The following is a 26,188-nucleotide window of genomic DNA, read 5'->3' on the forward strand; positions in this document are numbered from 1 at the left end:
CTCTTTTCTTTTTCATCTTTTTCCTTTGTTTTTTTCTTCTGTGGGGACTAGGGTGGGGGGTTTAAGTCTTCTATTTTATACTTTTCAATGGTAAATCCTAAGAAAAGCATCACCTCAGGACTATTATATGGCGGTTTTAGCTGGATAGTATAAGTAGAATGGTCCAATGGTTTCGGTATTTGGATAACTACATATCATGTACCTAACTGCTGGACCCATGTGATTCTGCTTGCCCAAGTTGCCAACTTGGGTTAGATATTCTGAAGGGTTTTGTTTTTTTTTTTTTTTTTTTTTTTTTTTGTTTTTTTTTTTTTTTTTTTTGTGGTAAAATATAAAATAAAATAAAAAGTGAAGGGGGCGACTTAAGTAGGCATTTTTCACCTGAGTGTGACCATAGTGACACTTTACCTACTAAACCTGAGCCTGCGGGAGCAAAAAAGAGAGGTGTTGGAGCATAGAATATAGAAAAACCATATGCCTACCATTCTTGATGACTCTTCCTAGTAGATGCCGCATATTATGTTTTTCCTAGTAATGTCACTGGCCAATGATCAATCCCATTAATGAGGCAAAAGGCGTGGAGAAATTTCCATGCAATGCAAGTAGATGTAGATGAAGTATGGCAATTGATTTAGTCAAGTACCACGTAAAAGAGCTAGTCTCAAATTTTAATTAATGTATTATAATGTTAATGGTGGATATAAAAAGGAGGATATGATTGATTACTAGCTCTAAATTATTAGATTCCCATATTCAGTCTTATGCTTTTTCTTATCTCCTACTCTATTAATATTGTTGTTGAAGTGGAACTTTCACTTTTAACAACTAATTAGGTTTGCTTCCATGACTGTCTATGAAACTTTATAAAGTTGGGTCACGGAAAAGTGATTAATATCACGTAGACAGATTCCATTATGACTCTCTTTTAAATAGGTCTTTACTAACCAGGCTTCCCATGTTGAATTTTTTTTTTTTTTTTTTTTCATAAGAAATCCCATGTTGAATTTGGTAGTAGAAAAGCACAAGAATAAAGATACCGTACAACTATAACAAGTGCATTATCACCTGGACTCAATTATTATTGTTGTTTATAATGTCTAGTTCCTGTCATCCTCGGCCCCCCAACCTCCACTTTGTGACTCAAACCCCCCAACTTTTTTTCTTGTCATTTTAGGTGTGTTTTTGTCCTATGAAAATTGAATAGTCTCTATGTGTTGTAACATCATTCAAAGGTTAGAAACTATAATCTACAATCACCTAAACAGAAATTTAACAAGGTATCGTGAGCATTTTAATATATGCTATGATGATATGGTGTTGTACGTTAAATGATTAAGCCATTTTGAAGGAATTTAACGATTAATCCATTTTGAAGGAATTGATCATCGTGCTATAAGAAATAAATAGTCAAAAGTGTTTGATTCTCATTAGAAGCCTAAACTTGCATGCACTACTTTTTTTTTAGGGTCTTGAATTTCTTTTCAATTAGTTTCAAATAAGTCTACAAGTTAAAATCTCTCTCCATGATGGTGTTGGGTTCTTTTTCTTGTTAGCACATGCATCACATTTTGATAAATAAATTATTGGACTAAAAATTTTCGACATAGTTGAGCCTGAAATTCATGCTAATGGGTCATCTATGAACCGTTATCGATATATTTTCCTTTATACAATAAAATAATGTAATGAGTGAGGAGAGTAGAAAATAGTGAAGAAAAAAAAAATATTTCAAGAAAATAAGTAGGTTTTAAAACATAGAAGAGATGGGAATTAATACATGAGCTTATTGTTAGCAATGTCAAACAAATATATCTAAGAAGGTTAAATAAATATATTGGAAGATGAGTGGAATGATAATATATCACCTAGGAAAGAATTAACGACATGGAAGCTTTTAGCCATTCCAAATAGCTTTAGCCGAAGCATGGCAAAAAAAGTGATGAAAATCCACTAACCCGTAATCAACTTCATAGGTAGCCTTGGACTAGACCAAGGCCACGATCAACTTCATTGTCATTGGAAAATGTCCAAAAAAGCACGTTCATCAGTTAATCCAAGTCATATTGGGAAGTGGACTTTTTGAGTTTAGGATGTTGTTGCCTTCCATGCTAAACAAGAAAAGTTTGTCATTTTTTTTTTTTTTTTTTTTTAATACAAGAAAGAAATTTTGTTCTAAAAACTTAAACCTTGACCCTTGTCTCCTACACCCTACAAACATTTATACTTGTAGAGTCACTACTATACTAAAGATGCACAATAGAGTTGAATGCTAAGTGTGATTGCATTGTAGAATTTAGGACAAAGGTAATTTAATGGTTGATTAGGCTAGCATTAATTATGATTTGAGACAGTTTGCACTGTTTTATTAGAGGGATTTCCCACGTGCTTAGCTATGCAGCAAATGCTAGTTATGGGCTTCTCATGGGTTACAAATATTCTAAGATTATTTGCAAGCCCATTTGTGGGGCCGAGATGGTTTTATTTGCAAGCCCATTTGCAAATATACCGGGCAGGTTTCATGTCAATGATGCTCATTATTTTTATTTTTTGGGTAAATTGCATATTTGGTCCATATCCTATATACTATATTTCAATTTGGTCCCTAATCTTTTAATTGTGTCAATTTGGTCCTTAACATTTCAGTACTGTGTCAATTTAGTCTTTACTATTAATTTTTGAATGAAAATTGATGACACATCTAAAGGCCAAAATAAAAAATTAGCTTTTATTGATGTGATAATACAATAAAATTTTATTTTGATCATTTGACATGTCATTAATTTACATCCAAAATATAACAACAGGGACTTAATTAACACGACACTGAAAGGTTAGGGACCAAATTGAAATATGTTGTAAAAAATAGGGACCAAATATGTAATTTACCCTTATTTTTTTAATTTTTGATGAACTCAATGATGCCCATTATTTGGCAAATATATATAGTGTAAACTTATAGAATTTATAGCTGGTTTAATGGTTATAAATGCCTGTTATTTGGCGAACATAGATGTAAAAGTGGCTAAAAGTTTGTTAAAAAATTTATTCTATCAAGTAATTATGCTGCAAGTAGCTCAACACCATGATGATGCCATAGAGAAATAAGAAAATTACTGAATACTTTGGAAGTATCATAAATGCGTACTCCCCCTCTTACATAACTGTAGGTCCCACTAATTAAATTTATGGTGAGATCCACAATTCATGTGAGAAGAGAGAGTATACATTTATGGTATTCCGAGAGTACTCAATAATTACACAGAGAAATATCACACTATCAAGCAAATAAGCTATTGACATAAGTGCCTAATATGGCATTTCAGCTAAGTTAACATATTAATACATTTAGGTGGAAATGTAAAATAGGTTAATTTTGCACTTGAAAATATGTTATAAGGACACAGACAATTTCATTCCTCTTAATGGCCTTTGCGAGTCAAAAAATAACGTGTGCATCCCATACGACCTCCAAACAGATTGCAATTATCATGATCATATTGGCCTCAAAATCGGGTATTTTTCAAGCAATTCATCTTCTGACAATGTATCATGTTCTACCTGCGGGGTCCAAAGCACCTCAACAGCCTGCAAAATTATTAAACATAGAATTAGAGTCACAACTTTCCTAACAAATTCTTAATGTTGAATTGTTAGAGTAGTGTTAGTGGTGGATCTATATATTCCCACTTTACCAATGTTTCTCTGGAAGTGATGGAATTCAAGTGATACAAGGCCTTTCTTAAGTCCTCTGTACTTCTAATTGGAGGAAGATTTGGTGTACCTTTAACAGCGACCACGAGTGTGACCTGTGAATCAATTTACATTAAAGGAATAAAGACTACCAGACCTGAAAAAGACATAGAAGTGAGAACAAACTACTACTACAGATCAACTCTACATGACCCAAATCATTGATTCTTGGTTTAGTTCTAGTAAGGATATTCCATAACTCAAAAAGATAAATTTCATTATTTAACAGCTTATGCTTGAAGTAAAGACCCAAATTGAACTATCAAGCTCTAAGACACGCTAACTCAAATGCTAACATTAGTATTTAAAAGGAAGCATATGCAGTATGTGCCATAAGAAATTATGGCAATCAAGTAGCTTGAGGCACAATAGGTATGCATGATATCTAGAATCCATAAAAGATGATATACCACTATGTAATCTTTTCTAAGTTTGTTGTCCTTTGGGATAAGGGTTCTTTGAACTTTTATATTGTCAACATTGACAAGCGACTCGATTTCAAATTTCTCTCTCTCTTCAGCTAAAAGTTGTCTGAATTCCTTTTCCACAGCTTCAACACCTCGCTTTTGTTTCACCTACAAGAAAATTTTAGTATGTGAAAGTGCTCTGTGGTTATATAATCTTTAAAAAGAAAACTTCTTTTATATAAGCCTATGGAGTTTAGTTGGAGTGAACGGCTGGAAGCAACACAAAACTTGAGCATCTTTTTCTCAGGATTTTCATTTCTCTAAAAAAATATTTTAGGCATTCGTTGTTTTTTGCAAATCCATTCACTTAAGATGCTTTTACATAACATCGAAGAGAATGAATTTCTCATAGGGCAACAATAGCCAGACTGATGGAGTAGAATTAAAATAACGTAACTCTTCCAGCACAAGTTGTGGAATTAACCTGAAGGACCAAAATACAAGAGCAACTTAACTTAATCACTTAACCCTGCTGTTCTTTTCTTTCAACCTCACTCCCTAATACAATGTCATCATCACTGCTGTTCAAGCATAATCGGAATTATCAGATGCCGATTATACAGTTTTTTTTTTTTTTTTTTTTTTTGGTTTCTTCTATCAAAACCAATGTTTTGTGCAAATGATATTGTCATCATATTAAATTCTAAAAAATCCATATAGCTGACCCAGCTTCAACATGTCCATCAAATCACCATCTACACAGAAACTAAAAGAAGTAATTGGCTATTTCACCATAAAATGATACCAAAGGACTAACGCAATTCACTTAACAGGGAGAAAAATGTTTTTCAATTTATTTAAATATCACAAATTAAGTTATAAATTATGGATAAGAAATTAGGTGAAAACAAAAAAACAGCATTAATCATTTTCCTCTCTGTCAACATTGGGAAACCTGAATAACAGATATTAATTATGCACAAAAATGACAACATAGAAACCAATGAGAAGTCTTTGTAACAGAATATAAATCACAAGTATAATGAGTTTTAAGCGTTCTGAAATACTGTTATCCAACAAAAGTTAGAAAACTCAAAAGATCAGCTTAGTTCAGATACTGCAGAATTGAATCAACTAACAATCCTTTCATCAACTTGTGTCACGTGTGCCATAGTAAAAATCTAATGCAATGAGAGGATGCAAGCCATGGAAGATGTATATGAAAGGTTAAAGAAGCTCAACATGATGAGGGAAATTCTAAAAAGTATAGTTTGTGAAGATAAAAATAGGCCCAAAAACTTAGATAAAGAAGACTAGAGTACTCTTTCTAGTCCAGAAAAGGCAGATAAACAATCATGTTTCTTATGATCACATATTTGCATTTACAGATCAATAAGAAAGTATAACCCCATCATACTAAAGTTAAAGTACACAACTTGAAAACAAAAGAATAGTTAGAGAAATTAAACAGGAATACTTCTTTAACATTTAATATCAAGGTGTATTAGCTACCCTATGCACAACAAGAAGCTTAACACTATGGTTTAAATTACAGGATTTTCAAAATATAAGAACAGAATTGAAGAAATATCTAACTAATATCACTTTCAAGCTCAACCTTCTCATGTATATATTGATTAAGAAGAACAATGACTTTCCGGGCTACTAAGCACCATCTAAACCTTTACAAGATTATGTGACTTACAGATGAATAACCAGAGATCCAATAATTTTGATGCCGAAGCAGGGCTACTATGGACTCTGCAACCATAATAAAAAGGAGGAGAATGTTACATAAGATAACATGTAAAACTAGCTAAAGTTAAAGCCTTTAATATGTAATGCAGTGATAAGCATGACTAGCAGACAAACTAGTGATGGCTATAATAATTAACTTCATTTCAATATTAGCGGCATCAAACTATGCATTTTTGCCTGTCAACAAGGAAATAATTTTATATTTATTCAAAGAACATCAGAATTTATCTCTCACACAAAGAACCAACCGTAAACCATTCACGGGAAAATTGAGGGGAAAACATATTTTGACGTTAACAAAGAGGAATTTGTTGCCACCACCCACAAACTAAAAATTTCATTAAACCATATAATCATGCTATGCTGTATTGTACATGGACTAGTTTAAGTTTAAAAAATTTCAAAGCCATATTTACAAAAAGGGAATAGCTCTTCAGTACAATTAACTTTTAATTTATTCTCATCTCCACCTTGTGTGAAATATGGTACAATGCTGCATAACTTTTCAGAAAAAAAAAAAATTTTTAAAAAATTCCCTCATAGGGTTTTGATTTTCACACATCCACTATTTCACATCCACTTTTGTGTGATAAAATGAGGACATTCCCGCATCAATTGTGAATATGTATGTGAAATAGTGGATGTAAACGTCCATGAAAGAATATTTAACCTTCCCTCATCAATAGCTTCATCAATCACTGAAGGTACAATTCTTTTTTCTTTTTCTTTTCTTTCTTTTTTCTTTTTTTTTTTAATTTTGTGCTCTCATTTATTATAAGCTGTAAATATAGAAGTGATTAAGAATTCTTAGAAAACTTCTTGGGCACAGGAATTCCTGTGTACCAACCTTTCTGATACACTCCTTTTCCTAGCTCCATTTAAAAAATAAAAAAAAAATCCTTTTGAGAAAATATCCACAAGTAGTAATGTAAATATACTGCATATCTATACCCATGTCAGGATCACATCCAACACAGGTATTGTACTCATTCTAAAGTGTCCATGTAGTAATGTATTATAGGCTTACTCATCCTTGAAACAAATTTTACCCTATTGGGGATAAAGTACTGGAGTGGAGCAAATGAACATGAGGATACTGGATTATATGGCCAGTTATAAAGAAATTGGATATATAAATTCATTTATAATGGTTGGTTCCTAATCCTTATGGTTCCTAAAGGAATGAAAAACATAGTCTAGTATAAATTTACAATATCATCAATGAAAAATATGCCATTAATTCCATATGAACCTGTTAATATGATGTGGAAACCCTTCTTTTCAGATGTGTCTCCAGCTCCAGCAAGATTATTAAGATCTCTTTGAAGTGAATGAGCCTTGCCTGATAGCCCAACCTGCAAGTGAAAAAAGAAAATATCAGGAGTTTTAGGATTCTGGGAATGAGAAGGTCACAAAGATGAGGATGCAATACACACACACACGACCCACAGGAAAAGGATCTCAATTTGAAGTGAATCCATTTCATTGTTTTGATTAAATAGAACAAATCCAAATGGCGTATCTAGTCTCGTGTCATGTTTGCCAAGAGCCTTGTAGTTTAGCTGGTTGGCATCTCCCAGTGTAGCTATCAAATTATAAGGGGGAAAAGTCTAGAAATAAAATATGAACCATGAAACACACTCTTCATTTCAATTGAGGATCCTATCTCTTAGGGTCCACATGGAGACCTGATTTATCAAGTGGACTTGAATTTAAAAACAAAGAAATAGAAATTATGAGAGAGGGGGGGGGGGGGGGGGGGGGGGGGGGCTAATAGTGCAGAGGTCTCTCTTATTGGGATAAAAATCAACCACAGACTGCATACTGGAAAAATAACAAATAATGTTTTCAATATTACTTAACCCTTCATTTGGTATTTCAAAGAAGAGGATGATTGAAAGGGAATACAGATCCCAAGATTTTCAAACTTTATTTTCATATTCAATTCACAATTAGAAGTACTAATATCACTATGTTCCCCTTTCTATTTCTGTGGCCATGATTGAAAACACAAATTATGCACTTTTGTGTGTGTGTGTGTGTTTATATACATATATATGTGTATATATATATAAATATAAATATATATATATATATATATATATATATATCTCACTCTAACTACTTAAATTGTTACTCCATACCAGAGTCTAAGTTCTATTTGAAATTCCTAAACAATAAGTCTAGGCACACAACATTTGTAATGATTGCTGACGTGATGATGAATAACAAAAGTGATGTTAATGATCTATCTGGGTGAGGAAAAACAAATTTTGATGAACATCTAGTATACATCCTGTTCGATCATAACAGGCCATATCAATACTTATGAAAAATGTTTACGGCAGCTCAAGGCCAAAGGCACATTAATAAGGAAAGACCTTAAACTGTGAATGAATAATTGGTTTATAAAATTTTTCATAAAAAAAAAAAAAAAAAAAAAAAAAAAAAAAAAAAAAGCACAATCATAGGTGGGTTGTACACTCTTCCTTATCCTCAAGAAGGTCATCAAAATTGTTATCCAATAGAAATCGAACCCAATTGAAAGTCAAAGTTGTTTAAATAAAAAATGGTTATGAGTATGCCGAATCATAAATTGATGATGAATTTCCCCTAACATCTTGAGGCTTCAATTTTTGTAAGTCAGTATCCCCTACCATATATTGTCAACATTATCCACTCAATCTCCCACACGACAACACATTAAAAAAATCTTTTCCCCTTTCTCAACACCAAAAGTAAAATTGGAAATTATATTTCATTTTTCCTTCACCATGCATCACCTTACCTCGTTTCTTAATAAGATAATAAATTTTCATCTCTTTAGTTAAATTTGATGCCTAAACCATGATATTTGGTACTCTATATGAAATTAATTTTGGTTTGGTTCACTGAATCTTTACATGTTGAATCCATCTTTGTTTGAATAGGTTAAGGCTATTGGGTGATTCTAATGTGAAGTTAAGTTGATATAATGCATTTCATGAACTAGATTCCTACTCTATTGAAATGTAAAATTACTAATTTAAATATATATGAATAGCTAGTATACATCTTGTGTGTACTTTGTGATTTCTAGTTTTTCTAATAAAACTTATTATGCATTAAAAATAAAAAATAAAAAAATAAAAAAAACTCCACACATATTTGATGAATTAGGAACAAGCAGAAGTAAACAATACCTGAATCTTGACAACGCTCGTTGCTGTATCATAAGTACAAACCATCCAAAGTAAAAACCCACCAAAAATTCCAAATGGCAATAGAGCAAGCCATGAAAAAAAACCCTTGCCACTCTTATTCATATCGTTCTCTCTCCTTGGCTCTGCATTGACCCTTCGGCTATTATCATCATAGGATCCATAGCCACGACTATACCCTGGTTGACCATAATGATAATGATATACATCGTAAGAATTAGACGAGGAATATGACGATTTTTCTTCCTCTGAAGAGAAGGAAGAACCACCCATTCTGCCACCAGAGGCAGCAAAGGCTGTGTACAAAATTTCATGGGTGAATAACAAAGCTAGAATGAAAGCAAGAATTGGATGGTTTTGGAGAAACTTGAAGGCCATGTTTGTTGGGCTCTGTTAGGAATTTTTATCCCATAAAAGATACTATCTGGGATTTGGATGAGAAAGGCCGAGATTCATAGGATTGATATATAACATGTACAAGAAAACTTAGAACAGAAGGTATCATTCCGTTCTGAAAAGTAAATGAGGTTCCATTTTTAATTGGGATTTGAAATTACTTGGAACTTGTCTGGAATTTGGATGGTAATCACTAGGAAGCTCGGTGGGAGTGTTCTTCTTTGCTTTCTTTCTATGGGTGTTCTTTGTTTTGTTTTGATTCAGGGTGAGGGCCCTTAGGGTATGTTTGGTATGATGTAGCTCCCGGAATAGTTATTCATGTGTAATACCAATTCGGTCATTTGGTTGCATCTTTATTACATGGATTAGTTATTACATTGAAATGACTATTCTTTAAATTAAAGAATAGCTATTCCTCTTTAAAATGGATGTAATAACTATTCCTTAGTATATATAATAGGTTTTAAAATTAATATATTTCCAAAAATATAAAGTTTCCTTATACACCATCTTTTACAAGCTTTCCATATGTAACAACCAAACTTATGAATAGTAATAGTTATTCTATTACAATGTCTTCTATTCCCAGTAATAAAGATTACTATTCCTAATGTAATCTACATTCAGTGTACCAAACGTACCCTTAATTGTTTTTTTTTTTTTCTTTTTTTGTTAATTCCGAATTTTTTTTTTTTTTTTTTAAATTCCAAAACCGCGCCGTTTCAGAAGTTCTAATGACAGTCACTAATTGGGTTGTAACAGAGCCTTGCATTGACAAAAATTGAAAATTAGAAAATTGAAATGACAAAACTGAAAGATTGATAACTAAAATAAAAAAATGTGAAAGTTAGAACGTCAATTTTGCATTTTTGCTATAAAAAAAGTACCAAATAAGACCAAAGTAGATAGAATGTACCAAATAGGACCAAAGTAGAGTGAATGGACCATATAGAACAACAGTGGATCGAATAGAACCAACTTGGACCGAAGTAGACAAATTGGACCGAATAGGACCAAAGTTGACTAAATAGAACCAAAGTGAAATGAATAAGACCGAAGTAGACCAAATGGACTGAAGTATAAAACAAAATATAAGGTCTCGTTTGGGAGGAGGAAATGGAAAAGAATGAAAAAAAATAATTTTAGAATATTCTTCCCTTCCCTTCTTTGGGAATTTTAATGGAATAAATAGAAAGTTCATTCCTTTGTTTGGGAGTTTAAATGGGAGAAAATGGAATAGGTAGGAGAGAACATTCATTTCTCTCTATTTCCTTAAAACCTCAAATTTTCATTTCCCTTAAATTGGGAGGAATGGAAGGGAATGTAATTAGATTTAATGAATTTTTTACTAAAACTTCCAAAATACCCCTACCTATTCAACCATTTATTTTAAAATAGGGATCTAATAGTAATATTGTCATAAAATGATTTCATTTCATTCCCTTCATGTAACTCCTAAACAAGATTACTTACATTTCATTCATTTTCATTCCTTCATTCTAAATCATCCAATGAAGATTACTTAATTCCATTCCATTCTTTTCTATTCTTTTTCCTTACTTAAATACATTCCATTCCTTTCTATTCCCTTATGATCATTCTATTTCATTCTCTTATGAACTCCCAAACGAAACCTAAGAGAAACATGCTTGTAGTGGTAAAATTTAGTTTAAAAATCAAATCAAATAAATAAGATGTTATGAAGCCTTAAAAGTGAGGTAGCAAATATAGATATAGAATACATATGATATTAAGTTTTATTTATTAATTCTTATTTAAACATGCAAGTCATGCATCATCATAAATAATAAGACATACAATGTTTGACACCTTGTTGTCAATCTAGGTTTCAACGAATTTGGCATCATAAAAAAAGGGTGCACATAGTTGTTATTTTTGTTGAATTTATGGTTTGAAAGCATGGGCTCTACGCATATTTGACATGTGAAAATTGGATGAGCTTCCTATACTTGGTCATGGGGTGTTTCTTCTTCTATTTATCTCACTGATGTTTCCACGGCGGGTTTCCCATGCCTTGAAAGTTGAAACTACAACTACAATGTTGTTTAATTTTTCTATGAGAGTTCTTGCTTCTTATATAGATGTATAAGTCTTTTAATCCTATATGATTTTTAGGAGAGTAAGTCAGCCACACATCCTTTACCATGAAGGAATTTGCATTGCATACAAACATGCTTTGGAAGCAAATCAAAGACTTGCACGCCACTTTAAGGAATGGTTGACATTTGATAAGTTTGTCAAATAAATAAGAAATAAAAAATAAATAAATAAAGAAATAAAAAAATAAAAATTATGTGAAAAATTGTGAGACTACCAAAGCTTATGTGGCATAATATAAAAGAGTCCAAAAAAAAGACAAACGCATTTGTCTATATATAATAGATGATTGAACCACTACACCTTAGGAAATATAATTTGAAAATTTTGCATATTGCAGAAGAACTTACAATTCTACTCATCAGTCGTTATTTGGCAATGTCAGTGATTTTCAAATTTTGGTTTTAAACATTAAACCAGCTATATATATAATATATTACATGCGTAAATAAATCAGAAGGTGGCTAAAAATTTGTTAAAAAAATTATTCTTATGCACTTAATGCTGCAAGTAGCTTAGAAACATGGGGTAATTATAGAGAAATAATACTATATAGCAAATAAGATATTGAAATAAGTTTCTGATATGGCATTTCAACTAAAGTAAAAGTTTTTAATACAACTAGGCGGAAATATAAAACAAGTTAATTCTGTACTTGAAAATATGTTACAAAGACATAGATAATTTATTTTCTTCTTCAAGTGCCTTTACGAGCCGAATATGGTATATGCCATACAGACTTCCGAACAGATTGCAATTATCATTATCATATCGGCCTCAAAAGATGGTAGTTTTCAAGCAATTCATCCTCTGAAATTTATTTTCTTCTTCAAGTGCCTTTACGAGCCAAAAATGGTATATGCCATACAGACTTCCGAACAGATTGCAATTATCATTATCATATCGGCCTCAAAAGAGGGTAGTTTTCAAGCAATTCATCCTCTGACAATGTATCATGTTCTGCCTGCGGGCTCCAAAGCACCTCTACTGCCTGCAAAATTGTTAAACATACATTTAGAGATAACTTTTCTAAGAAATTTTTTCACAACTGCTGTATCGACAAATTGTTAAATGGTTAAGCTCAATTGACAAAGTTGTGTCAATGGTGGATCTATATATATATATATATATATATATATTCTGACGTACCAGTGTATTACTGGAACTGATGGTATTCAAGTAATTCAAGGCTGTCCTCAAGTCTTCAGTACTTTTAATTTCAGGTAGATTTAATGCACCTTTAACAGCTACCAGGATTGTTACCTGAGAATGAATTTAAATTAAAGGAATAGACTTACAGACCTGAAAAAGACATAGAAGTGGGAACAAACTAGTGCTATAAATCGACTCTCCATGATCCAAGTTATTGATTCTTGGTTGAGTTCTAGTAAAGATAATTCATTTTATAACACCTTAAGCTTAAAAGAAAGACCCAAATTGTAATATCAAGCTCTAAGACACACTAACTCTTAACAGTAATGAGTAAGTATTTACAAGGAAGCATATCTGTATGTGCAATTAATAATTATAGCAACTAATTAGCACAATAGGTGTGCCTGATATTTATATTTAGAACCCATAAAAGATGAAATACCACTATGAAATTTTTTTCAACTTTGTTGTTCCTTGGGATAAAGGTTCTTTGTACTTTCATGTTGTCAACATTGACAAGCGACTCAATGTCATATTTCAACCTCTCATCAGTTGAAAGTTGTCTGAATTCCTTTTCCACAGCTTCAAGATTCCACCTCCGTTCCACCTGCAAGAATATTTTGAGTGCATCAAAAGTGCTGTGTTGTTAAATAATCATTAAAAAGAAAAATTCTTTTAAATTGGAGTGATCAGTTGGAAGCAACCAAAAAATACAAGCGTCTTTTTCTCAAAATTTTCAACCAAAAAAAAACAACAAATTATTGGTATTTTTTTTTGGCACATACATTCAATTTCTACTGTGACATTACAACACTAAGATTCTTCTATATAACAATCTAAAGATTGAATTTCTAATAGTGCAACAATAGCCTGACTGAAGTAGTGGAACTAAAACAACATAACTCTTCCAGCACAGGTTGTGGAATTAAACTGAAGGACCAAAATACCGCAGCAGCTTAACTTAATCACTTGACCCTGCTCACTCCCTAATACAATGTCATCATCACTTCTGTCCGAGCATAGTCTGAATTATCATACGTCAATTATACAGAGCTTTTTTCTTTTTTATAACCATCAAAACAAAATTTTGTGCAAAGGATTTGTCATTGTATTAATTAAAAAAATCCTGGAGTTTATTGTTAGGGACACAAATGGATAGGAAGGAGAGCCTAATGCACACCACCATATATTTACATCATCATTGATGAACCCATATAACCAACCCAGCTTCAACATGGGCCATTAATTGGCATCTCCACAGGAACTAGAATATGCCATGTGCTATTTTACCTTAAAATTATACCGAAGGACTAAACTAAACCACTTAACCGGGTGAACAATGTCCGAATTATTTAAATTATGCACGACAACAACTACAAAGAGACCAAAGAGATGTTGTAACAGAATATAAGCCACAAGTAATTTCATAATGGAGGACAGATGGTGACCTAGTGATGATTATCAAGAATTCTGGTACACTGTAATCTGATGAGAATTAAGAAACTCAAAAAGATCAGCTTAGTTCAGATATGGTCCAATTGAATTGACTAACAATCCTTCCATCAACTTCTGTTATATGTGCCATAGTACAAATCTAATGCAATAAGTGGATGCATGCCATAGAAGATGTACTTGACACATTAAAGAAACTCAACATGAATAGGGAAGCTCTGGAAAGTCCAGTTTGATAAGGTAAAAGTAGACCCAAAAACTTTGATAAAGAAGACTAGCGCACTCTTTCTAGTACAGACAAGGTAGAGAAACAACCATGTTTCATATGATCACGTATTTGCATTTAGAGATTGACATACAGTTATAACCCCATCATACTAAAGTTAAAGTACACAACTTGAAAACAGAAGAATAGTTTCTGCATTTATAATAGGAACATCAGCAGATTTTTCTAGATGAGAGGAAAAAGAAATTAAACAGAAGAAAAGTAACGTTTAATATCAAGGCTGTATTAGCTATTGTATGCACAACAAGAAGAAGCTTAAAACTATGGTTTAGAGTACTGGCTTTAATTTTAATAACAGCATTGAAGCAATATCTTACTAAGATCACTTTGAAGATTATACTTCTCAATTATGTAATGATGAAGAAAAATCGTGAACTTTAAAGGCTACTAAAGCACCATCAAAACCCCTTTAGAATATTAGACTCACAGATGAATAACCAGAAATCCAGTAATTTCGATGCCGAAGCAGAGCTACTGCAGACTCTGCAACCAAAATAAAAAGGACAAGTATGTCACATGAGATAATATGTAAAACTAGCCAAAGTTTTGAGGCATTTAATATGCAAGTGATGAGCATGAAGACAAACTAGTGATGCTGTAATGGCTATAATAATTAACTTCATTTCAATATCAGCTATATCAATGCATTTTTTCCTGAAAAAACATAATACTATTTTTTCCACCAATGAAATAATTGTAAAAGTATGCAAAGTTCATGAGAATTTATAGTGCACACATAGAGAACCAATCATGCATGTGGAAAAAAATAAAAATAAAACAGTTGGACAATAACAAAAAGGATTTTGTTGTTGCCATTCACAAAATAGAAATTTCATTAAACTATATAATCATGTTATCCTGTATTGTAAATGGACTAGTTTGAGTTCCAAAAATTTCCACGCCAGATTTAGAACAGGGGCATGGAACTTCATTAGAAAAAACATTTAACTTATCCTCATCTACACCTTGGATGAAATATGGTACAATACTGCATATCTAGTCAAAAAATGGTAATTCCCTTGTCAATAACTTCGTCAATAACTCAAACTACAATTCTTTTGTTAGAATTCTGTATTCTCTCATTGATAATGTCCATGTTAACAAAATATGGATCAAGTATTCTTAGAAAACTTCTTGATTACAGGGATTCCTATGTACCTACTTTCATAATACACTCCTTTTGAGCACATATCCAGGAGTAGTAATGTAAATAGACTGCAATTCTATACCCACGTCGTGTCATGTCCAACACAAGTGTCTCACTCATTCTAAAGCATCCATGTAGGAATGTAAAATATGCCATGCTCATCCTTGAAACAAATTTTACCCTACTGGGGATTAAAAGACTGGAGTGGAGAAAAAAATCTTAACTGAAGCTTCCTTGATCAAATAAGGGGTACTGGATTATATGGCCGGTTGAAATGTAATTAGATATTTAAATTCAATGATAGTGGTTGGCTCCTAATCCTTAAAGGAATGAAGAACATAGTCTAGAATATATATAAATTTACAATATCATCAACGAAAAATATGCCATAAATTCCATATGAACCTGTTAAGAAGAAGTGGAAGCTCTTGTTTTTAGATGTGTCTACAGCTGTAGCAAGTGTACTAAGTTCTCTTTGAATTGAATGAGCAATGCCTGAGAACCCAACCTGCAAGAGAATATAGAATTTAGAATTCTGGGAATAAGAAGGTTACAGATATGGGGTTGTAAAATATATAAACGACCCCAGGGAAAAGAATGTTCTCAGTTTGAAATGGACCCATTTCATGGTTCATATTAAACAGTACACATCTAAATGGTGTATCTAGTGTCATGCATGTATATATATTGTTAGATACAAAACATAAAATCTGAACCGTGAAATGCACTCTTTCCATTTCATTCGAGTCTCCATATCATTTGAGGATCCTATCCTGCAGTACCCACAATGGGACCTGATTTATTATTGGACTTGATTTAAACAAAGAAATATAAATTAAGGGAACCATAAAAATAAATAAATAAGCAATAGACCATAGGTTTCTCTTCTTGGAAAAATAATCAATCACAGACTGCATAGTGGGATTTTAACAAATAATGTTTTCTAGGTTACTTAATTCTTTATTTGGTCTTCCAAGGAAAAGGGATTAAAGGGAAATTTTCAAGATTGCAAACGTAAATTTATGCACTTCTATATAACTCTCACTCTAAATAATCTTAAAATGTTACTCCAACCCAGTGTAATTCTCTTTGAATTTCCTTAACAATAAACATTCTTCACAATTTTTTTTTTTCACAATTATTGACGCGACTTGTGATTGAAGCATAATAAAAATGATGTCAGAGACGGACCAAGTAAAAGTGACATAATTCCTATCACAACCGGCCATGTCAGCAATGATGAAAATTATTGTGTAGCTCTATTCTAAACTATACAGCTATCAGGCTAACTAAGAAAGTAATTCAAAAAAAAAAAAAAAAAAATTCCACACAAATGTAAAGAAATATGAACAAAGAAGTGATATACCTGAACCCTGAGAACACTTGCTCTATTAAGATAAGCGATCAAAAGAAAAATCCCCACAAAAGACCCAAATGGTAAAATAAAAAACCACACACTCGTACCCTCATGTTTCTCATTGACCCTTAGGCTATCAATATCATCATCAACATATCCACTACTAAATCTTGGGTAATTGTCATAATGATATATATTGTAAGACTTAGAAGACAAATATGAAGACGATTCTTTATCTGAAGCGAAGGAAGAACCGCCCATTCTGCCACCAGAGGCAGCAAAGGCTGTGCACAAAATTTCATGGGCGAATAACAAAGCTAGAATGAGAGCAAGAATTGGATGGTTTTGGAGAAACTTAAAGGCCATGTTGGGTTTGAAGAATTTAATCCCAAGAAGAAAAGAAAAAAAAGTATTTGAAAGTTTTGGAGGAGAGAAAAATTTATATATGGTCGACCATTTGTACGAGAAAAAGAAAACTTAGTATAGATGTTTTGAGTGTTTCTTAGTTCTTACTTCTTACGATGAAATTACTTGGAAAGGGCCGATCGGAATGTGACGCGTAAAATGTGGGACCCATCTGCTCAGTTAGGATATGTACTCTTTTTTTTTCTTTTTTTTTTTTTTTTTTTTTTGAGAAACGATTAGGATTTGTACTTGGTAATGGTCCACATATGGAGAAGGTGGGCTCATTCCAGGGGCGAAGCCACGTCGGCCCTTGCGGGGCCGTGGCCCCGGCAAAAAAGAAAAAAATTCATTAGCGTAGGTAAGAAAATTTATTGGGCCCCCCAATGTTGGAAATCCGGCCCCCATATCTCTTCTATTCTCTCAGCCTTAGTTTTAGGCCTCTTATACTCCAAATAAAACAAAAAACTGGCCCACTTACATTTAAATACTCAAAATCCATACACAAAAAAAACAAAATTGCACTTTTTTTCATCTCAAAAACCCACCCACGGTCCCACGGATACACTTTCACCTCCTACTGGTACCGCCTACCAGCCCCCAAAACTCAACATCAATCCTCCGGTTCGAAAAAATAAATAAATAAATAAATCCTGACCAATTTTTTCTCTCTTCTTGCTTTATAAAACAAATCACTCAACATATTTTATTATCGAATTTCAGGTTTTGGAACTTGGTGACTGCCTGGTGAGTTTTCTTCTCTTATTTAAGCACTAGATCTTCATCTCTTTAGACTATTTTTACTGCTCAGCTCAGCCCTCCTCTCAAACTCAGTCCTCACAATCCCAAAAAAAAAAAAAAAAAACTAACCATTATTTTCTTTCTTCTTGCTTTCTGAAAATAAATCATTTAAAGCATGGGCGTAGCCAGAGGGCGAGTTTTCAATTTTCACTTCATCTCTTTTTAGTGTTTTTTTTTTCTCAACTATCTACACTTAAATATTCACATGCTCTTTAATTTTTCATAGATTTTTAGAGAAATATATGGTTGAAGACATGGGCATGGGGAGGTTGTTTGTGATGAGTCTTGAAGGGAAGATAAAGTTTGGCAGTTTGCACTTTGTGAAAATAAAGTTTCTAAGGTAAATTTCTTTTTTTGATTTATAAACTATTTTTGATTAGTTAGATATCATGTGGCAGTGGGTGTTGTTAAATTGTTTGGTTTGTGTTGTGTACTTATGTGTTTAATTTTTGCTTTTGTTTGAGGGGTTATTCTTAATTAAAAATAAATAAAATACAATAAAATTTGAATAATAGGAATGATGATAGGTTGACTGTTTAAATTATAGTGGAAATTTTATTTTTTTCTTGAGTATGAATAACATCCATATAATTAAGTAAAATTTTCTAATTAAGATTTTATTTTTTAAGTTCTTTTCAGGTTAATTTTTGAGTCATATTCTTAAAGCTAAAAGAATTATAAGCAAACGAAAAACAATTGATGCATTCTTAAAGAAAAAAGATGTTAGCAATTCAAAATTTAGGAGACCTGTGGCTGTCGAAACAAATGTGGCTGTAGAAATAAATATTGATACTTCAATGCCTGATGAACACCCCTCCAAATGTTCAAGAATTCAATCTAAAGAGATAGATCGTGATCCAGGATCACGTAAACAAATATGTGAATTCCTATCAACAAACAATATGAAATTCGGTGAGTTTATCTCAAAGAAGGTCCATATCAACCTAAATATATAGATTATCCATACAACGATGATAATCATCGTCGTTGAAATTAGCTCCCCCATGTAAAAAATCATGACTACGCCCTTAGGCCTCATTTGGAGACTAGATAATAAGAGACTGTTTGGATCATCAATTTCCATAACTCATAACTCTATTTCCATAACTCATAACTTAAAAATTGTGAGACCCATAACGAAAAGTCCGTTTGGGAGTATCATAACTCTGTTTCCAGTTTTTTGTTTTCATCACTCAATTCTCTGATTTTTGAGCTATGAGTTATGAAAACTGAAAACACATTTTAGCTGTTTTCAGTTTCCATAACTCATAACTCAATGGCATTTCCGTAATTATATTCACATGGTGGGACCCATTACATTGTATTGTCAACTTAACTCCTGGCACCAACGTCTCCTTCTTTTTCTCTTTCTTTCTTTTGCCTTTGTTTTCTTTCTTCCTCACTTCTGCTTTCTCTCCATAGCTTTCTTCTCTCTTTCTTTTTTTCTTTCTAACTCCTCACACTGGTGCTTCTTCCTTTCTTCTTCATGAGGAACACAACGCACTCCACCAGATCTGCCAAGCATCTCAGGTGATTCTCATTGCACCTCTCTACCCTCCACAGGATCTGCTTTATTTTTCTCTTTCTTTTTTCCTTCACCCATTTATTTTCTCATCTTCATCTCTGGCTGAACGGTTAGGCAAGACGACGGCGATTGGGTTGGTATGGCATTTTCATGGTGATTTCAAGTTTTTGATCTGATTTGTGGGCGTGGAGTTCGGACTTGAGATGTGGTTGTGAGGTTTGGATTTTTGAGATGTGGTTATGGGTGTGGGGTTTGGATTTGTGATGTGGCTGTGGTGGGTTTGGATCTGAGATGTAGGGGAAGAAAAAGGTGAGAAAAGTTTGCTGGGCTACTCTGTTCTTCACGCATCTGGGTCTGGGTTTTTTTTTTTTTTTTTTTTTTTTCTTTACTGAATCTGGTATGGTATTTTATAAGAGGCGGAGTGAGGGGAAATGAGAAAAGAGGAGGTTGATGGGGATGAAAACTAGTGGCGGGTAACAAAACAGCTTTGCTCATACCAAGTGACAGGAATAGGGCCCACAAAGAGTGTGAAAAATATTGAGTGATGGCAAGTGAGTGATGGTGCCAAAGGGGGTGTGGTATTTTAAGTAATGAGTGATGAGTGATAAGTGATGAGTGATGAGTGATGAGTGACGAAAATTGAGTGATGAAAAAAAGCCATCCAAATAAGCCCTAAGCTTTACTATAAGTTTGGGCTTCACCAACAACTTCATTGTAGAACTATGGGTTTTAAGAGATGGACTCACCCTAGCCAGGGAACACAATCTTAATAGCCTTATTGTTGAGATGGATGCTATGAGTGTAGTCTAACTGATGAATAGTGATTCTGTTAACATGCTAATGGAGCCTCTTTTGACTAACTACATGACCCTTTGAGAGCCATCCTCAACTAATGGATTGAGCACACCTTCCGTGAGGCAAATCAATGCGCAGATGCATTGGCAAGAATGGGTCTAGGTGTAGTTTTCCTTTTGCTGTTTTTGTTGACCCACCGCCTGTGGTAGATGCTATTTTAGCTTTTGATAAAACTAATATTTTTTGTAACAGACTTGTTTCTAATATATAAGTAGCCTGTTCTAACCCAAAAAAAAAATATATATATATATATGGTCCATATGGAAACAACAATTTTTAAAGTTTGCAGTATATTTTATTTACTTATATTTAGTAAATATATATATATATTTTTTTGCCACATGGAAGATTTTAATAATTCTGTGTTTGGTACAGCTTATTTTAATGAGGGAAAATAAAGTGTGTGTTTGTTTCTCCAAAAAAAAAATTGTAGTGTGCTTTATTTACTTATATTTAGTAAAAAATAAAAAATAATTTGCCACATGGAAGATTTTACTAATTCTGTGTTTGGTATAGCTTATTTTAATGAGGGAAAAATAAACTATTCTTTTTGACTAAATTGTACCTAAAAGTTTCTCAAAAAAAAAAAAAATTGTAGCTAAAAATAAATGAGATTTCACAAGATGTAATTGAGAAAATAGAATGGCTTAAATACTCTCTTTTTTTCTCATTTTTTCTTTTTTCTTTTTTGAGAATCAGCTAATACTAATATACTTTATAAATAATTTGACTTCTATTTTTCAATTGATTTAAGGTGATTTGTAAGTAAACCACTGCCCATGTAGGCGGGTTAGTACCCAAGTTTCCTTATGACCTGTTGCTTGAGGGTTCAATCCCCCGCACTTACCTAGCAAAAAAAAAAGGTGATTTGCAAGTAAGCTTTAGATGAAAAGATTGACTTTTCCAAAAAAGGGATTCCTGGCGTAGGTTAGTTATTAAGCATGGGTACAAAGAATGATGAATACAATATTTTTAAAAAATTAATGATACGGCACATCAAGGATATCATAATTAATTAATATATTTAGGTATATTTTATGTATTATTTGACATAATTAAGATAAAATAATTGAAAACAAATATTGTCCACAATAACATATTTGTATCTTATATGATTACCAAGTATCAAATAATGAATAATAACATACAAAAACAACATCTGAAACCTTATATATGAAAATTTTATTATTAGTAATAACTAACTACCTTAATTTTGAAGTTGTAAATAAATCAAGTCATTTATAAACATCTCAAGTTTGCTCAATAAATAATATATTCATGTTTGTTTATTTGTAAACAAGTTAAACTGGAATTTTAATTAGTTTTAAACTTGTTTGGTAAACAAACCAAACCCAAGCGAAAAAAGGGTTTATAAATAGGCTCATAAATATTAAGGCTCTATACAAAACAAGTTAGATCTAGGCTCATTTATAGGTTTAGTAATAAGTTTGATGTGAGCTTGACAAATAAATTCATATCTTGCTAAGACTATAATTAATTTAGAGTTTGTTCCTCGTCCTAACTAAATAGGTTTGATAATAAACTTGATATGAGTTTAATAATGTATTTATGTTGGAACTCAAGCTCAAAAGTTTGACATTGAGCTTGAGTTTGGCTAAACTCAAGATTTTAGACGTTTTGATGAGCTCAACCTCGAATATTATTTATAGGCTTGGTTTGAGCATGACCTTTCAATATAATCTCTCTTAACCATTAAAGTTATCCCACTGTGGTGACCAACTCAATGAGATTGAGCTTTTTGGGCTTAGGCCTCAAATTTACTTGTATGCTAGGTTGGAATTATCCTGTAATGGGGCCCAAAAGATGGCCTTGTTCACTATAGATGGAGTTTTGGACGTTGCTCGAGGCCTAAACTCTCTTATCCCTAACTTCACCGAGGAAGTACAAACTTTGCCGAGGAAGTACAAACTTTGTTGAGCTCCCTCTCCCCTGAAATCGAAGCAGATTCCTAGGTCCCTGAGATCTATTTCCCCTCCCTCCTCTCATGTCTCACTCTTCCCGCATTTTTTCCAACCCCTAATTCCTATCTTCCTTCTCCTATTTATAGCCTCTCTTTAGTGGAGTTGTCATGATGAAGGGGGTCTTTCCCAAGTTAGTGGCCCTCTTTGTGGTATATTCCTAACCAAATGGGACCCTCTGTGTATTGTTGATATGACCCCCTAGGAACTTGCACTAAACGTCGTTTAATGCTTGGTGGGCGAATTCCCAAGGCATTATTCCATGTTCACGCGTGTCAAGGGGGTGGGGTACACCGTCCAAATTTTTGGCTAGGCTTGGCTTAGTATCGAAATAGACTAAGGCCACCTAGTGAATGGGCCACCAGATTGGTAAAGGGCCGATACTCTCAGTCTGTATACCTACAATTAAATCCCACACAATACACCTCACGTTCTTATATTTTTTTCACTTTTCTTTTCCCAAGATGCAACTTATGCTTATATTTTAATCTAATAAATTCATCTTACTTATTGTTCCTTATATCTGAATTTGTGTGTAAGATATTATGCCAAAAGAAGTTTAATATAAAGAAGCAAAACAATAAACATTCATTTAAGTAAAACCTCAAACTCTAAACAATCAGAACTTAAAGCAATTTTTTTTATTAAAACTATTAACTTATTTTATAATTTATTATTACTGTTTATTTAATAAATATATATATGTATATATATATTTTTTTTAAATAGCTTTTACATATGAATATTCATCAATCCGTGCATCGCATGAGAATAGTATTAGCATATATATATAAGGAAAAATACTCAAACACCCCCTAAATTTTAAAGTAATGGCCATAACACTTCTTGAACTATTATTTTGGCCAATTTGATCCTTAAACTTCACATAACTGCTAAATTAATACTTTCGTTGGTGGTCTCCAGTGGAAACACTAACAGAAGCTCACGTGGTACCTCACTTGAACTTCAAAAATACCAAATACAATGGCTAAATCGGTTGAGAAACTCAAAAACCTTTGGCTCAATTGAGAGAGAGGGAGTGAGTGAGACGACTAGACCAAAACTATTGTCGCTGGAGTTCTTATTCCTGTCATGGTCTCGCCTTTATGTCCTGACAGCACCCTATGGTCCCGCGAAGCAGTTGAGAGCCACCATTGTTACTACCATTATCTATTTGTCTTGCTGTTGGTTTTTTTTTCCTGCTATCTTTTTCAAATCCTCCAGTGAACGTGTATGCAAAAATTCATTACTTTTTAAGTATGCTATACAGCTATTTGATGAAATGCCTGAGAGGGATATGACCAATTGATGCCACCACAATTGCTCTTTGGGAGTTGAATGATAAAAATGGGGATTTGCAATATAATGGGTGATGTATGCATGAATAGTATGATCTCAAATGCAAATGTTTCCCATCCCTTCAAAAGGAAGGTGTTGTTTTTAATGTACATGTAATCTCATTTTTCATGCATTCTTTAATGACTTAAATAGCCCCATCCCCCTTTTTTTTTTTTCAAAATGGTAGAATGATATTAAAATTGTGAAAAAAAATTTATGTTCATGAATATATATTTGGTGATACAAGGAGGAATATTCTCTATCTAAGCTCCTATTGTTTTTGATATTGTTTCATCTTTAGCCAATTCTCTTGTAGCTTTGTTGTAGTTCTTTGATACACAGAATATTGTCCTATTGAGCTGCCTTGCCAAAGCCTTAGATTCTTGTATTAGGTACCCAAAGTTTGCAAAGGACTTGTCAAGTGTGTTGCTATCAAGATCAATAGGATTGGTTCAACATGTGGTGGCATCAATAAGAATTTGCAACAAACCAGCACAATGGCTTGAAGAATGTGCAACTAACACATGGCCTCAAATTTGCATCACATGTGGTCTTCAAGGAGGCACTAAAGGATCGCAAGAATAGTAAGATTTCTTCAAGATGGCTGGCCGAGAAATATTTGGCATTTTTTAGGGATGATCATATTTGGATAGAAAATACATTAAGGATAGTGATGGGCCAATATACTTTTGTTTTTTAATATTGTTGGAAAAATTAAAAAAATGTAATGATTGATTTATTGGGTGTTATTTTTTGTGAAACAATATACTACTTGTAAACAATTATTGATATTTCAATTTATTGTACATTGGGAAACATTCATTTTTTGGTTAAGACTTTCTTCCCTTATTTGGAGACACATGTTTAGTGCCTACTACTTTTTTAAGCTCAATGTATGAACCCAAGCAGTTGAATCAAGTATGTGTACAAATGCTATTGAACTTGATGAGAGAGGTATGTGTACAAATGCTTTACTGATCAAAATGATTGTTATAGAAAGGATAATAATGAAGGATCTTTTGTATAGGAAGCCAGTAGCAATTAAAGTAAAACTAAAGGCATAACAATTGGTAGCAAAGGTTATTAAATAGATAGCAACAAATTTATACTACCTATCTGAATTTTTTTTCTTCCAATTAACCCTACTTTGCTAACAATTTCGTTAGTTGCTCAGTTTTGAAACAATGTGGGAAACTAGCATCTCGAGATTAATGTAAAAATCGAGCTTCTAATACTTGAGTTAGGGATTTTTCATACAATGATGTGGACAAATTTTTCCACGTGGATATCAAGTTTATAAAACTCGCTTTTAAACTCGAGTTATAGAAACTCATTTTTTGACCACTTAAAACCTAAAATCCAGACCTCACTCATTACTCCCTTTCAAACACTCACTCTCAGGCTTTCATCAATCACTCAACTTTCAAACACTCACTCTCAAGCTTTCAAACCCAAACTCCCTCTTAGACAACCAAATCAGATACTCTGACACTTACTCTCACACACCCAAATCTATCCTCCTTTAAACACTGAAACCCACCCAAATTACTCACTCTCACCCTCAAACACTCCTTCTTCAAACACTCTCGTCTTTCAAACACCGACGACCACACATTCAGACATTGTTTCACCTGAGACGCTCACTCACTCTAACGGAGACGCTCCTCTCATCGGCGACCCAAAGATCCTCAGTCAAAATCCTCCTTTAAGGTATGTGTAGGTCAATGATCTTCGTTCAAGTTCATCTTCAAGTTCACTCATCTTATATAAAACACAAACAAAAGATTTTGAATGAAATGCCCATACTGAAATGAACGATCATGAACATCATCATCCTTTACACGTGTAAAATACTCATATTGAGCATCCGAAACTGTAACTTGTAAACTTGTGGTTGTTTGTTGGATTTCCTCGATATCAACTTCTGCACGTGACTCCAACTGTATGTACAACTCAATACCATTTACTTCAGGTATTCTCTCCAACTTGTCAAACATGATCTTTACATGTTTGTTTGCTTCTATCACCATATACTTGTAATTAATTCGGCACTTTAGGACTTCATGTGGCATACGATAAGTAATTTGTATGTTGTGCATGGTATGATTCACACACAATTCTTCCATAACTATCATCTTCAATTCATCAAGGGCCTTCAACCTACGATCAATTTGGGTATAATAGCACTTTATACCCTTTAAATGGCAATTCCTTGTTCAAATTGGTATTTTTAAGCGAACCACCATGGTATAAGATTATATCAAT

At 33.0% G+C, this 26,188-nt stretch overlaps 2 protein-coding genes across 3 annotated transcripts; both read right to left on the reverse strand.

The window, feature by feature from the left end:
* Positions 1 to 3,293: 3,293 nt before the first annotated feature.
* Positions 3,294 to 9,754, reverse strand: LOC126689405 (uncharacterized). Of its 2 annotated transcripts, XM_050384582.1 has the most exons (6): positions 9,098 to 9,749; positions 7,168 to 7,270; positions 5,863 to 5,918; positions 4,161 to 4,325; positions 3,693 to 3,806; positions 3,294 to 3,585 (listed from the first exon to the last, which is right to left on the reverse strand). In XM_050384582.1, the coding sequence occupies exons 1-6, from the start codon at positions 9,491 to 9,493 to the stop codon at positions 3,493 to 3,495; spliced, it is 927 nt and encodes a 308-aa protein (XP_050240539.1). In that variant the 5' UTR covers positions 9,494 to 9,749; the 3' UTR covers positions 3,294 to 3,492. The 2 variants fall into 2 exon arrangements, with proteins under 2 accessions (XP_050240539.1, XP_050240540.1); XM_050384583.1 differs by lacking the exon at positions 4,161 to 4,325 and having other exon boundaries at positions 9,098 to 9,754.
* Positions 9,755 to 12,196: 2,442 nt separating this feature from the next.
* On the reverse strand, positions 12,197 to 17,524 carry LOC126689407 (uncharacterized). The gene is made up of 6 exons (XM_050384584.1): positions 17,033 to 17,524; positions 16,072 to 16,174; positions 14,947 to 15,002; positions 13,224 to 13,388; positions 12,779 to 12,892; positions 12,197 to 12,620 (listed from the first exon to the last, which is right to left on the reverse strand). The coding sequence occupies exons 1-6, from the start codon at positions 17,387 to 17,389 to the stop codon at positions 12,528 to 12,530; spliced, it is 888 nt and encodes a 295-aa protein (XP_050240541.1). The 5' UTR covers positions 17,390 to 17,524; the 3' UTR covers positions 12,197 to 12,527.
* Positions 17,525 to 26,188: the final 8,664 nt, after the last annotated feature.

Source organism: Quercus robur, chromosome 6 (genome assembly GCF_932294415.1).
Source record: "Quercus robur chromosome 6, dhQueRobu3.1, whole genome shotgun sequence".
In the NCBI taxonomy this organism is placed as follows: Eukaryota; Viridiplantae; Streptophyta; class Magnoliopsida; order Fagales; family Fagaceae; genus Quercus; species Quercus robur.

Bases quoted from the DNA above. Each gene is read 5' to 3' on its own strand.
- LOC126689407 (XM_050384584.1), bottom strand. From the start codon at position 17,389: ATGGCCTTTAAGTTTCTCCAAAACCATCCAATTCTTGCTCTCATTCTA. The intron at 15,003-16,071 runs GTTCATATGGAA...TTTTGGTTGCAG, and splicing joins CTTCCACTTCTTCTTAACAG to AGTCTGCAGTAGCTCTGCTT. The intron at 12,621-12,778 runs GTACGTCAGAAT...ACAATTTTGCAG, and splicing joins TCAGTTCCAGTAATACACTG to GCAGTAGAGGTGCTTTGGAG.
- LOC126689405 (XM_050384582.1), bottom strand. From the start codon at position 9,493: ATGGCCTTCAAGTTTCTCCAAAACCATCCAATTCTTGCTTTCATTCTA. The intron at 7,271-9,097 runs GTATTGTTTACT...TTTCACTTGCAG, and splicing joins CGAGCGTTGTCAAGATTCAG to GTTGGGCTATCAGGCAAGGC. The intron at 3,586-3,692 runs GTAAAGTGGGAA...ATAATTTTGCAG, and splicing joins TCACTTCCAGAGAAACATTG to GCTGTTGAGGTGCTTTGGAC.